This window comes from Sarcophilus harrisii, chromosome 3, assembly GCF_902635505.1.
Source record: "Sarcophilus harrisii chromosome 3, mSarHar1.11, whole genome shotgun sequence".
NCBI classification, from domain to species: domain Eukaryota; kingdom Metazoa; phylum Chordata; class Mammalia; order Dasyuromorphia; family Dasyuridae; genus Sarcophilus; species Sarcophilus harrisii.
In genome coordinates, this window is record NC_045428.1 from 388,014,499 (window position 1) to 388,034,161 (window position 19,663).

Below are 19,663 nucleotides of genomic sequence, written 5' to 3' on the forward strand. Positions count from 1 at the left end.
AAATCCAGCAAGGGTTGGAATCTGGTCCTGGAACAAAGCTCCAGTTCTGAAACTAAAGCTGGAAAGATGAATAATCCAAATGACAAATTACTGAAGAGCTGCCCAGAATCCAGACTAGCAAGAGAAAGTAACTCTATAATACCAGCAGAGCAGTGACTGAAAGGGAAATAAATATATTTACCACAAGGAATACATAGAGGAAATCAAGAATTTAAAAAATTATATTAAGTAAAAGTTGTTTAGAATAAATAGAAGAGAAAGTAGAAAACCTTACCTAAGTAATAAACTCCCTAAAAATTAGAATAGATCAAACAAATCACTTACTCCTTGGAAGAAAAATATCAGAACAAAATCAAAAGATAGAAAATAAACTTTTGGAATCATTGGACTCCCTGGAAACAATAATTAAAAAAGAAAGCCTGTACACACATACTTTACTTGAAGAAATCATAAATGAAAATAATCTCTTACAACTATAGGGCAAAGTAAAGATAAAAAGAATCTACCAATCAAAACCCAAAAAGTTAAGTCTCAGAAATGTAGTAGCCAAAATAGAGACCTTCAACTTAAAATAAAAACATACAGAAAAAAGATCTTTGATGTGCCTGGGAACCAAAGAGAAATCTGCTATTTGCCAGGGACTGTGCTAAGTACTTTATAGATGTTATCTCATTTGATTCTCACACAACTTTCTGAGATAGGTACTATTGTCAATCTCATTTTACAGTTGTAGAAATTGATGTAGTTTGGCTCAGGATCACATAGCTAGAAAGTGTCTGAAGTGAAATCTGAACTCATCTTTCTAGCAGCCTTAGGTAAAAAAGAGAATTATAGAACTAATTAGAATATAGAGCTATTGAACAAAGAATATTTGATCCTGCAAAGCTAAAGATAATCTTATAAAAGTGGAATTTTAATAGATTAGAGAGTGACAAGCATTCTGATGGAAAGGACCAGAGTTGAATAGGAACTTTAAATTGAAACACTAAAGTCCAGAAAAACCTAGAAGGACAAATATTGGGGAACTGTATCGTAGTAACATCGAATTTTATGGAAAGTAGCATGAAATGAAAATTCATGGTTGTGTATATAATTTCATTTGTATATGGAAATGCTCTAATTTTTTGTGTTTAAACTCAGAATAAAAAAATTAAGAAAGTTTCTATTCAGACTTATTAAATTATTAAGAAAAGCAAACTTTAGTGACATTAAGCAAATTCTCATGTTGATATTAAAATTTTATTCTTGCCTAGTCTGTTCAGTGTGAAGCAAGTTCATCAATATGTTTATCTTTTGTTTAAGACACCTCTGCGATGCAGTGGATAATTCTATCCTGAAGTGAGCCTGACCTGAAGTAAGGAAGATTACTTCTAAGTTAAATCTGGCCTCAGGCATTTACTATCTGTGTAACCCTGGGCTAGTCATTTAACTCTATCTATTTCCTCCTTTGTGATATGAACTGAAGAAGGAAACGGTAAACACCCTACAAGGCAGAGAGTGAGACTCAATTGAAAATGAATGAAGAACTAAATAACAAAACCTAATTGTTTATATTCTTTTCTATTGAGCTCTCATGTATTATTATAGGGGATGATGATTTCTGGTTTATCAGATATTTTCATTTTCATGCTCATTGAAGCTTTAGTGGCTCCTTGTTGTTTCTAGGATAAAATACAAATTCCTGGCATTTGAAACCCTTCACAAATTCTCTAGCTTCATCATTCCAAGATAATTACACATTATAACCTCTCCTCAGCCTAAACATTAGCTTAAACTGGACTGCATGTGCTCAACATTCCAAGTCCCCTCTCTTTACATTTAAATATGCTGACACACCTTACCTGCGTACCCCTCCCCCCAATGCCTGGAATGTTCTTGCTCAGTTTTTCCTGTCAAAGTCCATAGAAAAGAGGCCCTTAGTGGCCAAATCAGATATATATTTTGTCATTAAAATATTTGCTAAATGGTTATTACTAAGTGCTAGGGATGCAAATAAAGGCAAAAACAGGCCCTTCCCTTTTAAAGACCTCATATCCTAATGAGGCTAATGTTCTAATGAGCTAATGTCATTAGCTAGTTACATATGCAGAGTAAAATAGAAAGTAACTTCATTGGAAAAGGTACTAGCAGCTAAGATGAGCTGAGGTGGGAGAAATAATGATTAAAAAAAGCTTCCAGCAAAAATGTGGTTTGGAGCTGAGTTTTATGCTGAGAGCATTCCAAGCCAAGTTAGGCAAAGAGAATTGATATTAAATGTGTAACCAATAGCAAGTAAGTCAGTATAGTTAGATTATAGAGCCTATAAAGGGAGGAAGTTTAAGTGGATTGTAAAGATAGGAAATGGCCAAGTGCTTAGAATGTCGAACAGAAGGTTTTATATTTGATTATGAAGGTAATAAGAAGAAACTAGAATTTATTAGGGAGGAGGCATGGATAGATCTTTACTTTAGGAAAATCACTTTTGCATTTTGAATGGATAATTGGAGTGGGAAGAGGTAGGGAAACTAATTAGAAGACTATTGAAATAGTCCATATGGTTCAGTGGTGGTGATTTTTGTGGATAGATATTATATACAGATGTGGAGGTAAAAATAAAACCTATCGATACATTGGACATGTAGAGACAATGAGGATTTGAGCTGATGTCAAGGTTGGTGGACTGAATGGTTGGATAATAAATAGAGAGTTGGAGTGTGGGAATGGGCTTTTGGAAAATCAAATCTTATTATGTGTTTGAGATGTCTTAGAGGATATCCTTATCCATCTGTCCACTTATTACTTCACTGGAATATAAACTTCTTGTTGGCAGGGACTGTTCCATTTCTGTCTTTTTATTCTTAGTGTTTGTTACTAAGTAGGTTCTTAATAAATATTGCTGTTTTCTGAGTCCAAATGGAGCAAATCTACATTGTATCATTGTACCACTGTATCATGACATGAAATCGGTCATTTTAAAAAAAATTTGCTAATACATTTAATGTTACTACATTATTTTTAAGTTTTGGAAAAGTGTTTCAAAATCTTGTTCTATCTCAAAGTTGTCATTATGAACACCAGTTATTGGTATCCAGAATGTTCCATATTTGAGTTAGTATTACATTGTAGAAAGAATGCTGCACTTAATAGTTTTAGCTTCAAATAGCTTCTCAGTTGCTTACTAGCTTTAATAAGTCATTTATTTTCCTAGAGCATTGGTTTCTCTTTCTGTGAAATAAAGATGTTAATATATGCCCTACCTAGGTCAGAGGATTATTATGGAAAAAAAAGTATTCTGTGAACCTTAAACCATAAAAATGAGAATTATTGAACCAGAGGTGTTAAGAAGTAAGCTCCTTATAAGGAGGGAATATTTTGTTTTGCCTTTATATTCCTTGTGCATAGCAATACCAGACAGTTGGGTACATAGTAAATGTTTGTTGAATTGATAGTGTTTTTTCCATGATAACATTCTAAACATTCTATTACTATATATTTTTTGAGAGTAGGCATCTGTGGCAGCAGGTGTATGAACTTGATAAAATATTTTAAGCTTTTTAGACATAATAAAATATTTTAAGTGAAAATAATTTACATATTTTTAATAATTAAGATAAACTTTGTAATCTCATATCAGCATTGTTAGAAACTTCCAAGTTAGAAATTCCTTGGAACTTTGTTTTGTATGATGATACTAGTTAATCACAGTTATTTTAACTTGCATCCCAGCTTCCATTTGGAGAAATTAGAAATGTTTGCATTTAATTTTATAATTTTGGAATTGGTTTTGAAAGAAAATTAGGTGATGCTTGAACAGAATCTCTTCAGTTTGATGGGAGTTTAAGAAATACCCATAACTATTTATTTTTGTTCTTGGCTACCGTTCTTTTTAAGGTATGTAAAATTTCACTGATAGTTTACTATTTTTATAGTTGCATGTAGTATGTTAATTTTCCCCTTACACTATAATTGTATTGGTTTACAGAGGCTTTATAGTAAATTGGCATACTTCTGAGAAAATCCCCATTATTTATGTACATGAAATACATAGCATTAGTAATATAAATATGTGTCCTAAAATGTTGGTAATGTAATATACTATATTCTTACAATTATTACTGTCCATGATCTGCACTGCATTAGTTCTCTACTGAAACGTAACGCATGTCATAGTTTGACAATCTTTGTTTATATGTAATTTTCTCTCTTTTTATTACAATGCTTCCCCAGCAAGGACAAGTTTGGAAGGTTTGCAAAGCTTTTCACCTTCCCTCTGCCCGCTTGCCCGCTTTCAGATCAGTTTCATGTTTCATGACTTCTATCTCTGTAATTCACAACACAGCCATAGAAATCAGTGAAGAGAGGGAAAGTTAAATAATACATTTCTTTACATGAAGTTTAGTTATAAAGTCTTGGAAAGATTATAACCACTTGATAAGCAATAAAAATATAATGTGAGAGACATTAAATATAAGTACAGTTTATCAAAAATTATCTTTTAAAGAAGATAATTATCAATCCAATTTAGTTACTTTTTAGATAACTTTAAATTATGATAAGATTCTCTTTCTAGTTCATGTTGTTTAGAAATACAGTTCTAACACATATTTAGGTTTTTGACCACAGACAATATTGTAGTGCTCATGTGATCAAATAAATAGTAAATATTTATGTTTTGTCTGTGCTTATCAATTATAAATTAGAATAATTTTGTTAGAAAGGTAGAATAGATAATGACCTATTTATGTGTTGAGAAGAACAATCAACACTTCAGCATCATAAAGATGATCCTAACAGCTCCCAACTTCCAAAACTAGCTATACTGATATAAAACTGGTTTAATGAAGGAGAAATATTCTGAAAAGAGAGAAATTTAAACATTGATTGCTTTTATTTTTAATCACATAGAGAACATTAACATGCCTAGTACTATACAGATGACATTTAATTTTCTAAGTTTATTAGCTTCAGACGAAAACAAACCTACCTCAAATAGAAGTAAAATATCTTTTTCTTTTTTTAGGACTGAGCTTTTCCCCTCACTGCTGTTCTGCGCTAACTGCTTTGAAACTTCCCATGCATTTTTTTCAGTAGAAGAACATCTCTGTACTGTCTCCCATTGCATATTTCAGCTGTGACAATCCTTGCACTTTGCCTATTCATTTTATCACCTGCTCACTAAAAAATATATATCTTTCTAGTTTTTGTTTGCAGATTTACTACAATTACTTGTTTTTTTAAATAGTAGATATATTTCACATTTTATTTTATTACTGTTTTTGTTGTAGGCATGTGGAGACCCAAAAGCAAAACCATCATATTTAATTGACAAAAACCTGGAATCTGCTGTGAAATTCATAGTCAGAAAATTTCCTGCTGTAGAGACTCGCAACAACAATGTAAGTAATTTAATGCTTTCATAATATTTAATTTTATCTTAGGGGGAAAAAAACCCCCACAGTTGTTTGGTGGTTTTTTTTTTTTTTAATATTTACCAAATTCCTTATTTCTTTTTCATGTATGAATCCTCTACTTCTGTAAATTTTCAAAAACAATTTCTCTGAGGCAGAAAAATAAATATAATATAAAAATAAAAAAAAATATATATATAATATATATTTATATATATATCATATATTGATATATATATATAAATAAAATATAAAAATATAAAATGTAAAAAATAAATAAAAAATATATTTTATGACAGAAAATTTGAGGCAAATTCGTACTTAATTTTTTTTTCTTACAAAACTAGAACAGGGAATGAAAATGTAGTAATCTTTTAGCATCTGGAAAATTTTCATTTTGGGTTAAAACCTATTGTACTCTGTTTTTTAATTCATAAATAATTAATAACTTATTTTTGCTAGAAATTTTATGTTTATTTGGAAGATATATTTGTTCCTCTAGTAATTTTAGACTCTACTAAGTTTAAAACTAAAAAAACAAAAACTGAAATCATATATTAGGGAAGAAATATTGAGTTGGAAGGTATCTTTGTTGCCCCTTTTATCTTGTTAGATGAGACTATTTTCTCAATGTTTTGAAGTGTATTCTCACCCAGAATAATATCTGATGATTACTTGTGTGTATATAAGTGCATATGTTTTTCATAAGCTTGATTTTAGTGGAGGGGCATCAGTGTGGTATGATGAATTTTTTAAAAAAATCTGCTCTGAAAGACTTAATTACACATTCATTCTCTTGACTTACTTGGACAAGTGACCCTAGACAAATTACTTAATTTCTCATTGGTCAGGCAACTCTCAAAGTATAAGTTACATTGCGGTTGCCCATCTTCATTGATAGGAGTTGTCTTCCTGGGACTTAGTTCCCTATACTGATAAAATTATAGATGGGAGGAAAAAAAGGTGAGAAATTTAAAAATCATTTTAAATCATCATTCCATGATTACATTTAGAAACAGATGAGAAAGTAATATGGAACTAATGAAAAGTGAATTGTAGGATACTTTGTGAAAATAATTTTATTTCAGTGACTTTCCTTTTCATGTTTTTTACATTAATGTGAAAAATGCTTTGTTGCATTTAAAAATCCTTTCATTTTATTTTGCTTTTTGTTTATTATTTCCTCATCTTTCAGTTTTTCTTAACTTTCATACTTATACATTTATTCTTGAATTTTGTTCCTCAGTTCAATTTTACTTCAGTTACACCTTACATTTACAAAATATTTTTTGACCTTCATAGTAACTCTCTGGGGTAAATAGTGCAAGTAAAATTATATCCTTTTTACGAATGAGGAAGTTGAAACTTTGATAAATTATGTGTTTCCCAAGGTCACGTAGCTATGATGTCTCATTATTGGTGCATTGCACCCATTTCTTTCGTCTCTAATTTATTCTCTTATGATAGCTTCCCATTTAATGTAGATTATATCATCTCTTAATTCACTCAGTCTTTGTTCATGGAATGATTATATTTCTATATTAATTTACTTCATTATGCTTCATATTTTGCAATAAAGCTTCACTGATTCAGGGATGAGGTAGAATCAGTGAAAAGTATGAGTTACATAATACTTCATAAAAATAATTGTATTATTTTCATGTACCTGTATAATTGTAGGATTATAATGTGTTTCCTAAAGTAGAAATCCTGTTTTAATAGATAAATATTATTTATAATTATAACTAAAAGTATCAGTCTTAATCCCTGCTGGCCTCTGGTTATAAGTAAGTGCTTTGAAAGTGCTTATTTATACTCTTAATTTGCTTTGCAACCACCTTGTCACAGAAAGTATTATTAGTGAACTCTTTAGTCCAGATTATGATACATACTATATTAATGAGATTTTGCTTTTTCTTTACTCAGTGCTCAGTTTTGCACACAGTCTTTGTATATGATATTAATGTGGTTGAAGCTTTTCATGAAAAATATCTTTCCCTACTTTTATAGTATTGTTGACTTTTAAATTTTTACTCAGATTTTTCTTGTTTACTGAAGAATTATATTCTACCTATAGTAACTATAGACATTTCAAGGAATGACTGAAGAAGTTGGTGTTTTTTTAAGAGCACAAGGGAAATTATACTAGAGTAAAAATATTTTTAGTTTTTTAATTTTACTGAAGATTGTGATCATCATCATTGTGACAATATAGCATAGTCATTGTTAATAATGTGTATGGCTTTGAAATTTACATCTTGAAACAGTTTTGCCTTTAAGCTATTTTTAATAATCAGCAAGCACTTTTATACTTGTATGTTACAGTTTGCTTTAACAACAGGGTTCTTATTCTTTGTATAGAGGTTAATAAGAAGAGTTAAAAAAAATTTTAAGGGTCAGGATATTCTTTTGGGATAGGAACAGAATTTCTGTAGCTTTTATCTGCAAATTCCTAGAAAAATTATATAACTCCAAAGTAAACTCCAAAGTAAAACCAAATGTCCATTATTAGACAACAATTGGAGATAGTCTTTAGTATTTTAAGTTGATTATTGGCTGCTTTGTGTCTTTGAACTGAGGAATAAAAGGAATATGTGGATGTGTGTATAATCCACCCATATCTGTTTATACTAAACTTAAATAATGGTTTATTTTAAAAAAGCTTTTAATTTGGAATTTAAGATTCTGTCAAATCCCAGTAGTCCCAATACAAAATAAATTCAAAGAATTTCCTAGTCAAAGAATAGGAGGCTTTATCTAGAATTTTTTTTGCTGATTGTAGTACAGAAGGTCTGTCTGGTACCACTATTGAATCATTTCTGTTAATCACCACAGTTTATTTGTTTCCAAGGACTTGTAGTTTCCAACCACATGCCATACACCATTTTTGTTTGGCCAAATACCGGATAGGTTTATGTATATATTTGACCTATTTCTGAGTAAATCTGAGTCTCATCACTATTTTCTTGTAATTGATAAAGGATCCTGCAAGAAAAGAAACATTTTTTGGGTAAAATTCAGAAGATGGTTGCTTATGATCTCAGAAACCAAAACTTAAAATAAATTCAGTCTTATTTTCTGTTACTGGAACAATCTTCATTCTTCTTGAGTTTGCGTTTCTTAAAGTTATATGGATAGTAAGTAAGGTAACATAGCTAATAAAGGCTTTGAATCTACTTCTGTCTCTAATTTGATCTCTTAAAATAGAATTGCTTCCTATTTAATGTGTGTCATCACTTTTTAATTTTTACTCAGATTTTTCTTGTTTACTGAAGAATTATATTCTACCTATAGTAACTATATATATATATATATATATATATATATATATATATATATATATATATATAGTATAGTAACATTTCAAGGAATGACTTTGAAGAAGTTGGTGTTTTTTTAAGAGCACAAGGGAAATTACACTAGAGTAAAAATATTTTTAGTTTTTTAATTTTACTGAAGATTGTGATCATCTTCATCCTAACAAGACTTAGTTAAACAGCTGTTTGTATTAAAGGCAACATTATTGATCCCAATAAGAAAAAGATGATCTTATATTGTTTTTCTAATAGTAGTGATGGGCTATGTTCAACTACTTACAGTTGTCTTGGGCATTCACAATTTAGTGCTTATTCAGTACTGTATGTGTGACTAATGTTATATTTTATTGAAACACTTGATTGAGTTGTAGTTTGAAGAAAGAGCTATTTTCTCAGTTTAAAGTTAACTGGCCTATCTATAATGAGAATCAACCCCTCCCTCCCCCCACATACAGATAGACATACATACATACATACATACATACTACATACATGACAGACACACATGTATTTAAAAATACATATAGATATTCTGATTTAATTAGGTTAATTTAATTAATGATTTTTTTTAAAATCTAATTCAGTAATTCCTTTCCTAGTTCAAATTATCAAGATTTCATTCCTTAGATCTTCAATATATTCAGAGTTAAAAATCATAAGAGCTGCTTAGAATATTCAGCAGTTAAGTAAATCACACTTAAATAAGACACACCGTGTAACTAGCATCACCAGGCAGTGTGTTAAAAGCAGTACTTACCAGATCTCTTATTAGAGTAAGACATGGAAAGAACACTGGCTGTTAAGTTAAAGGATCTAGATTCAAATCCTGGCTCTTCACCTTATATGCAGTTTTGTTTTTTTTTAAGCCAAAAAAAGGTATGTTGTTCTATATAAATCAAGTTCTACTTAGAATAGAACTAAAACTAGTATATTCTTTTTGGTTATAAGATGATACCATCTAGAGCTGGAATTAGGGTCTAAGAGACCATTTAGTTAATCCCAATCATTTTACTATTAAGGACATCGAAGCCCAGGAAGGTTAAATGATTTGCCCCTGGTTACATAAATTAACAACTGTCAGAGGCAAGATTTAAATTTAAACCCAAATCCTTTGACTCCCAAGAGTTCTTTTTTATTCTATTACTCTTGTCTTTTTATACATGTCTTCTTGATTCTAAATCTTATTTATAAACTACAGTGTTATGCTGGCTTTATAAGATATCTACATAGATAAATTAAATGTTACATTAAAACATCAATGTATTATAATGTGTTGGAATTTGATGGAAAGGTAGTACTTTCCTCATAGAATGGGGTAACATTGACACTGTAAAAAAACCCTTTACTTCATCAGAATTGCCTCTTGTAACAATAGAATATTGTAATTGATTTACCAATACTGACTCCAGATTATCACATTCAGGATTAAAAATTGGAGAAGTAGATTCTAGAAGAATTAAAATAGCCAGCACAGCCCTGTTGAATAAGATTATTTGACATGCAGCAGAACTCTAAAATAAAATTTAATGGGCTAATAATAATAATAATGATAGGAGAGAAATTGCTAATAGAAAGATGTATCTCTCTACCGAAAGGTTAAGATTCAATTTTAGTTTCCTATAGTCAGTATGAAAAAGTGATGGAAAACTTTAATTCCATAGCTGCCTTATTCTATTTGTAATTTTAATTCCCTGATTATTGTCCTACAGTATATTATGCTATATTTTCTGTAGTATTTCTTTTAAAAAAAAAATACCTAAAAAGATTGATATGTTATTTTTGGAGGTCAGGAGGGAAGGAAAGGTCTGGGATCCTTTTCTAAGAATCATTTTTTATTTTTAGAAGGGAAGTTGATGGCAATCAAATGAGGAAGGGTACCAACAAACCAACTCTTGAGGTTTCTGGTAAAAAATAATTATGGGTCCATGGAACATGATACTTCCTAATTTTTATTTAATTTTATTATCTGTTAAGATGCAACATTAAATTAGATTTTTTAAAAAATTAAAAATTTTAAAATGCATTTTCTTTATAAATAGTATCTATATTACGCTTTTGTAAGCAATATATTCAGCTTTCTTTTGTCAAATTTGTTCCCAAAAGAATTGGATTGGAATGACCTAGATTTTTCAAGAGCCAAATAGCTCTTCCTTTATCCCCTCAAATACAGCCAATAAGATTATGATGTTGTTTGGTAGGCATCTTCCTGGTTCAAAGGTGTTCTGTTCACTCAGAAAAAGAGTGTATTTTAAACAAAGTATGTTTTGTAATTAAACATAAAGAATACAGGCAGGTTAGCTACATAGACAACTAATTGGATTGCAGTTGTATAATATTAAAATCAAGAGTTCAAGATCAAGCATTTAAAATGTCATTAAGTAGGGAAAGGATTATAACATAATTAGAACAAGATTATAAAGTACTAGAATCATTCCAGGATTCTTACTGAGTTGAGCAAATTTCACGTACACATCTCTCTTACATGAAAATTAAGGGAAGGAATTATACTGTTGAAGAATATTTAAAAAAATAAATGGATTGAAGACCAGAGTAGGAGAGGAACAGATGAAGAAAACACCCTGGATAGAACTATATCATATTTGCACAATGTTTTTATGAACTCTAAAGAAGAGGTAGAGAATTGTAACTTGCTAATCCTTCAGTATCCTCCTTAATCATTACTTTGTTACATCATTGAAAGAGTCTAGTAAGTTCATGGAAAGTTTATTTCTTGTGATGAGCACATTATTCAAAAGTCTTTGATTTTCTAGAATTAACAAAAATTCATTCTCCCTCAACAGTAAATTTTTAAATAGCACCGTTTTTGCTAATGTATGATGGTTAGGTTTTGAGGATTAGCTCAGAAACCTAGTTGGCACTTTTACAACATTGTTTTTAAGAAAATAAGCACTTAAAAAAAAACTTGAAATGAACTTTTACAATAAAGTCATTTTGTAAATTGAAGACTTACTGAATATAGTTAAGGGGCAAGTATTTCTGGAAGAAAACATTATTTGAAGCATTAATTGATAAGAGTACAGAAGGGATTTGAGATCCATATTAAATGCAAAAGTGCTATAATGGAATAGATAACATTATCAAAATCTTATTTACAAGTTAAAACTTCATGAAACAGACATACATGTATAAATTTATATATGTATATGTGTACTTTGTATTTTCAAACATTAAATGAATGAATACAATGCATACAAACACCAAGCTTGGAGCCAGGAGCAATGAGTTTGAATCCTGCCTCATACATTTATTAGCTGTTTGATCTTGGGCAAGTGTGTTAACTTTGTTAAGCCTCATTTTCCTCTTCTCTAAAATGGAGATAATAATGAAATCTACTTCACATATATGAAATAACATTTGTAAAGCACATTGCAAACTTTAAAGTGTTATATAAAAGCTAATTATTATACCTATGATCATCATCTAGATTCACCAGTGCTGGTAGGAGTATTTCTTTAAAAAATTGATTGAAACTTGAAGAAAAGAAAAGAGAATGAGCCATAAGTTTTCTGTCTCCTTTTTTCCCCTTATATAGAGAGAATTAGGAATAACTTTTGTAACCAGAATGTCTATTTTTTTTGTAACCAGGATCCTTTCCAGGTCATCTTAAGGAAATCTGGAGGTTTCTATTTTTTGGTTAATTTTTTTTTCTTATTATTCTTTCACTGTATTTCTGGGCTAGTTGATAAACCCCTTCTTATGGGGACTGTTTTGCTTGATAGAGTAGTTTATGAAATGCTTATGAAAAGATTTTTTTAACAATGAGGTGATAGGGTGGGTGATATTAAGAGGGTGATTTGGTGATTTGATGCTTAAAGGAACTTGGCTAGAGAAAATTATAAAGCAAGAACCAACAAATACCTACTATGCACTAGGCACTTTGCTAGGTGTTAAAGGTAAAATTATAAAGAATGAAACAATCCTTATTAAGTACAAACTCCAGATCAACATTTAAACAATGAGAAATGATGGGTATTTGAACTAGGATAGTGGCTATGTGAATAGGGAGGCCAGAGCTGATGGAAAAGATATTTTAATATTAGAGTTGATTGGATATGTAGGGTAACTGGAAGTGAGGGTTTCAGGATGATTGTGAGGTTCTGAATCTGGGCAGTGGGAAGTATCTTTGTTATAGGAAGGAAAATTTATATATTTTTGTTTAGAGGAAGGAAAGAATTAAATGGATAAAATGATTTTAAAACCTTAATTTGCTTTACATACAGTGATTTACATTATTTTAAGCTATTAACTCTGTAAGCTTCACTAAAACTTTTGGGCCACTATGTGCACACATCTGTATATACATATATACATGCATACTTTCATATATAAATACCTTTCAGATGACAGTAGAAGATAAAAATAATTAAAACACTTTTTTCCATATTTTTTAAAAATAGGAAACCCTTTATAGAACTTCTACTAAATACCTTGCTTCTTGATAGCATAAACATGATCTAGGTTTAGGAAAAATTTCAGGTATAATCCTAATATATTAACTGCCCAAGAACATGGCAAAGCATATCAAAAATAGCTACTAAGCAATGAATTATTTATATAAAAGAGTTCTCAGTCTTATGTGACCCCCTTTCCCTTATGTGATAGTTTATTGAATGGCAGAAATTGGGGTAGAAGATGCTAAGCTTTTAGATTTATAGACATTAGCTATTAACTATAAGATCCTTATTCAGTTATACATTTATATATTAGTATACAGTACTTATATATATAGGACATCATAATTTCAAAATGCTTGCTATAAATGAAACCAAAAGATGTAAAGAAGTTGTATTCAGATGGATGGATGATAACTCAGATTTTTCTTGGAAATACAAAGAAAAGAGTTGATTTTCATTGTTAACCAAGAGACACAAAAAACATTTCAGGAACACTTAGTTTTCTGATTCAGTAGAAATTTATTAAGTACTTAGTGTCTGTTCTATAAATAATATGTTATCAGTAGAAAACAAAAACTTCAAGGAGTTTGTTTTATTGGGAAGGAGATAGGAAGATTTCCTGAGGAAAAATGATTGAGGACCGTGTATCATGTAACTGTCATATCTACAGAAGTCTAGGTGTAGAAATAAACCAACCTCCTAAGGTAAGTTGGAAATGCTTTAATGCTGTTTGCTGCTCTTTGCTGTCTATTTCCTTGATTGTTTTAAGCCTGATTTCCAATGACCAAAGAAACTAGTCAAAACTATTAGAACGTCAACTCAGTTAAAGTTAACTTTATCTCAGGAAAGAACAAAAGATCTGGGGATAAAGTCAGAAAGACTTTAAAGAAAACTCAGTATCCTGACCTGACTAGGGTTATCATCTGAAGGGAATTCAGCTCATTAATCCTCATGTTGTTTTTTAAAGTTAAGTAGTATGGAAGAGAAAAACTGATTTTTTTGTTGTTGTTGACTAGATTTTTTTGTATGTCTTACCCACACTTCTTCCCCTACCCTCACTCCCACCCCCATTAGCAATGAAATTATCAGCTATTTGAATTACCTAGCCATTTGTTTTGGACATATCACACTTAGGATATTTCTTTTTTAAATAAAGAATAAGGAAATTATAAGCCATGGCTTTTTAGTACTCAAATATAATCACAAACAAAAAGATCGCTATAAAGATGATAGCCTATGCATTAACTATTCAGAGTACATCCTCTGAACTGTGTTGATATATGCTTTAATTATAGTCATGTCTAGTGATACAGACTTGTAGTTTCTGCTGCTAAGTCATTTGAAGCCAGCAGGTTTGAATTGAAGTTGGACTAAGTAAGGCTGATCAAAAGCTCAAGTTTCAGTTCTGAATCAAAATACAATTAGGTCTAATGAGTGAGTGACTTCTGTACTTCCAGACTGGGCAAGATCTGGTCTTTAAATAAATATATGCTCAATGTGCAACTTAATTTTTCAAAATAGAATTGGTCTATTGAATTGAAGAGTGAAAAATAGATGAAAAAATATGGTTCAAGATTAAAAACTAAAGAAAATGGTAAAAGATCAGGTAATCATTTCACAAAATAGCAAAGACTGGTGAGAAACTTGGGAATGAGACATAATGATCATGTAAAGATTAGTTAAAGATAAAACAGAAAAACAACACACAAGTAAACAATAGACTGAAATATTGTATAGCCAGCTTTTTTCAGCATTGAGTAATTTATTTTTAGGATATCTGAAAAGTGAATTATATCTAGTAAATGGAAAAAGATCATTTATTGCATGACCATTGATGAAAAGTGACTGAAGAATCAACATTGCCTACTTACCTATATGCTTAATTTTTCTATCTTTATAGCATTTTTGTGAGAATAAAATATACATATGGACTGAGGTTTGTACTTACAGAAAATAGGAGGACTAAGTAGGTAGAGCCTTATAAAAAGTTTTCTATAACAGGTATATATTGGTTAGTTAGTATCTAGCATGTTTGATGGAGAACATGCACAGGCTTAGATAAGTTGTTTCCATTGTTGGTAGAAGTTACCCACATCAATTATATAGTGAATGTACTGAAGTAGTTGACCAGTGATGTTGAATAGGTGTCAGTCATGAAATGTCACAATTTTCAAAGAATTAAAATTGTAGTCACCGAAAGGATTATGGAGAGATCATGATGGCACTAAATTTGCTGTAGCATTTTATCAGTACCTATGTATCAAATGGCATTAAAGATAATCTGCTCAGGGGTCTTCCAAGTCTCAAAATATGTGGTGTTATCAGAGATAGGAAAATGTTCATCAATCATCAATTGAGTGTGATGTATAAACAGATAGCTTATGTGCTCTATTGTTCTCCAAAAATAAACACTTTTGTAGTCAAACTGAAATAGCACCACAGTTTGACATGGATATATTGTGATTATAATGAATTAATCGAAGGAAAAACATTAAGTGCTTAGTATGTACAAAGCACTGGCTCAAGAACTGGGGATACAAATAGAAAAGTTTGCTCTTAAGGCATTTCTATCTTAATTGGGAAAGATCAATAATGAAGTTTCTTTAGTTGCAAGTTGGATAGTGTCCTTACAGTACAGTAGTGAAGCAGATGGTCAGACATCTTTTCCATTTCCTTTTCCATTGATAAAATGATTTTTCTTTCTTATGTTGAACTATTTGACAATTCCAATTACTTTGGTGTCTAAAACTTTATTTTCCAGGTCTTTATTTCTGCAACATCTACTTCACAATCACATGTGTTCAGCACTTTGTTATATTTCTAGAGGTGGCAGAGGGATGGCAGAGCCCTTTTTCTCAAGAATTATTTCTCTTGATGTGATTGTGAAGACTGGGTTGGAAGAACTACTTATTATCTAAGTGGCACTGTAATTCCCAGGGCTCTTAGATTCTGAATTCTGGAATATTTTCACCTAGTCTGAATAGTCAGATAGATAGGAAAAGAATCAGAAGAGAGCATAAAGATCTAAGGGTAGCCAGGAGATGAAGACAATCAACTATGCAAAAAGGCTGCAGAGATGTCAAGAAATATTAAGGATTGAGAAAAAGCTGTTAGATTTGACAGTAGATCATAGCTTGGGGGATAAGATTTACAATTAAGTTTCAGAAGTTAGATTCAGAGGGTTTAGAATTGAGGAAATGGAGGCATTTTGTTTAGATCAGGAGATCTTTTCTAAGAGATTAGAAGAGAAGATGAGGAAAGAAATGATCATAGCTAATTTGTAGTAAACTCAAATGAAGGTCTTTTTAAGGAGGGGGTGAGGAGGGAACCAATAGATAGGGAGAAATTGAAGAATATAAAGAGTGTAGATGAGGTATTCTGCTCAAATAGATGAAGTAGAATCATCTCAAGGCTCAAAGATACATATATAGAGATGGTGTGTTTATTTTCTTTGCTTTGCTTATTTTACTCTGCATCAGTTCATATAATCAATTTCATCCTTATTGTAAGCTTATATGTAATATGCTTATAGCATAGTTATATTCCATTATATTTATGTACTACAGTTTGTTTAACTATTCCCATAGAAAGGACATCTTTGTTTTCATTTTTTTGTTCTCATCAAAAGTTTTGCTCAAAATATTTTGGTATTTGATATATATGAAGACTTTATAATGATAAAGGTTAATATATTTCAAATAAAATGTGTTTTATGCAATTTGCCTATACAAATGAATATGAATTCTAACCAATTGAAATGAATGAATTTTTAATTTATTTACAAGCAAAAAAAAGTTCTTGTCCCCAAGTATCTTAGAGTCTAAGGAATGAAGAAAGTGTAAAAAGGAGCTGAAGTGGAGAGATACTTGTACAGCAGGGTGAACTCAAAAGTCTAGAAAAAAAGGATGGCTGGTATAAGCCTTTGTTCAAAATGGAGATGTCTGGAGGAACTCAGCAGTGAGAGAAAAATGGCTTCAAGGGTGAAAGGAGATAGATAAGCATAAAACACAGGCTTCTTATAATGAATTTTTAAAAAAATAATTTTAATAATTTTTAACATGTCCCATTTTAAGAGTATAGGTATAACTTGCATTGTTTACAGAAGCAGAGAAGTTATAAAATTACTGAGTTGAAGATATCTTAGTTCTTTGCTTTATGTGGTTGAATTTTTTCAAAAATTTTATTGAATTTCTTTTCATGGTGTTCAGAAGCTAACGCTAAATTGTAAAATCTCAAATAAGTTTTGCCATTCTTTTGAATAATCATGTTTTTCTCTAGTACTCATGTTTTTCTTTATCAAAAAAATTTAAACTCTCTTAATTATCTTTGGGTCAGCTAACCTTGTTAAAAGCTTTAAGTGCAGTCTACTTAATCTCTGCATTTGACACTGTTGGTAGCCCCTAATCTTTTTTTTTTTTTTTTTAAAGGTTTCATTGATATCGTTTTTATGTTTAGTTTTTTCCCCTGAATATCTCCCCTCCTCCCTCCTTGAGACCTCTCCTTTATAAAAATTTTGAAAAAGTTTTTTAAAGAAGGGGGGAAAAACCCCCTGCAAGACTGATTATATCAAAGAACATTTTGTTCCATACCCATGGACCTTGACTTCTGCAAAGCCTGGGGGAGAAGAGGGATGCTTTTTCTCATTATTTATTTGTGGCCAGGCTTAGGTATTTTTTTTTTGTTGTTGTTGTTGTTGTTTTTTAATAATTTCACAACATTCAGACTTTTTGTGACGTTTCTTTTTATTTACATTATTGGAGTCATTTAAAAATATTTTTGGGGTGTGCTTACTTCATTTTGATTCAGTTCATGTAAATCTTTCCATATGTCTCTGTATTCATAATTTTTATAATTTCAAGGCAGTAATATTTTATTATTCATGTAGCATACTTTGCTTAGCCATTTTTTTCTTTTCACACTCTTAAAATTCATTTATCATCATTGTTTCTAGTTGGTCAAAAAATATGAGAAGATTAGTACTAAGAAGCAAAAAAAGATGTATGGCCTCAAACTTATAAACAGGTCTTGTGAAGAGATATGCCTGTGATTCCTAGAAGATCTCTCAGAGAAAGGAGCCAACTTTGGTAGTTGCATAGGAACTGTTTAGTTTCATACTTTTGAATTGATGGACATCAGTTTTGTTTCCTGTATGTTGCTACTATAAAAAGTCCTACTGTAAATATTTGTTGTATATAGAGCCTTTATTTTTATCAATGATCTTTGGATTATAGACTTATCAGCAGAGGTTCTTGTTTTGTTTTGTTTTTGTTTTTTGTCAAAGGATGTGGAAATTTTAGTCGTTTTTTTTCAGATTGCTTTCTAGAATTATTGTTTAATATTAACTGTCTTCATCTTTTGTTTTCTTTGCCAATTCCCTGAATGTAGAGAGAAACTTTAAAATTGTTTTGATATTCATTTTTCTTCTTAGTTGCTTATAGCATTTTCCCGTATGGTTGTTAATGATTTGATTTCTTTTGAGAACTTTTTGTTATATACATTAACAACTTTTCCTGTTGGAGAATTCTGCTTCTCTTTTTTTCTTTTATTACTTTCCTTTTCCTTATTACTTTATGTAAGGGTGTGTGTGTATGTATTTGTACACACACACATATGTCTTTTCATCTTTATATTATTAGTGTTCTTATATGTTTTGCTCAACAGTATGCCAGCCCCATATTAGGTGCCAGCCACCTAATGGATATTTCTTAAAAGTTATTGTAGTCAAAGCTTATTTAGTGATTTCAACAGTGGTACTACTCTCCTAGTGTATTTAGGCTTTTGAAATTTTGGTATCAACCAATCATTATCCAATGCTATCATTTCTGATTCTGCAACAGTTCTTGTACTTGCAACTTTATTTCTACTTTTAAACAATTTATTTTCTCATCCTCACTACTTTAATATGTTACTAATTGATTTTCTATAATTTGATCTTTATGTATCCCCATCAGTCTATATATCACTACTTGAATAAACTCTTCTTTCTTCTTTTGTCTTGGGCACCCAGCAAGTCAAAATACTACTACTTCCTCAACCACTATCTTCCCTCAGAGTCCAATGGAGATTGCCCATGTCCCTAAATCAAGAGTATTGGGAATGACAAGTGTCCCAAAGCTACTAGATTTTATTTGAGCCCAAACTCTGCAGCCCTCATTCCAGGTCATTGTGAAAAGGGGGTGGGTCTATCTTCCTCATTTCAACAACAATTGCTAATGAACCAATAGTTGGCTAAGAACCCAAACTCTAGGAGTAACAGCATTCCCTGGACCACCAGTCCTGTTTCCTGCCCAACACTTACATCTACCATTCAAGGAATCAACAATTTTCCATTCACTGGACAGGCAAGCCAGTCTAATTGAGGCAAACAAGGTACTTTGAAAGCAAGTCAAACCACTGCTACCACATCTTCCCTCAGACTGACAGAGACAGATCTAGATCCTGAACCCATAACACTTTGGAAGAGCAGTGCTTTTAGTCTAGTACCCACAGCCATCATTCTGGGAAAGAACCCCTGCAGAAATACAGTCTTAATAATTGCTTTTGT

The 19,663-nt window shown here is 30.9% G+C and overlaps 1 protein-coding gene across 4 annotated transcripts in view; it reads left to right on the forward strand.

Annotated features, from left to right (window-relative positions):
• The window catches only part of NCKAP1 (NCK associated protein 1), a 105,965-nt gene that overhangs the window by 15,276 nt on the left and 71,026 nt on the right, over positions 1 to 19,663 (forward strand). For 2 of the 4 annotated variants that reach the window (XM_031960354.1, XM_031960355.1), the window contains exons 2-3: positions 4,207 to 4,224; positions 5,265 to 5,375. In XM_031960354.1, the coding sequence (XP_031816214.1) occupies positions 4,207 to 4,224; positions 5,265 to 5,375 (129 nt within the window). The remainder of the gene's footprint in view (positions 1 to 4,206; positions 4,225 to 5,264; positions 5,376 to 19,663) is intronic. The other 2 variants (XM_031960356.1, XM_031960357.1) reach the window with 1 other exon arrangement.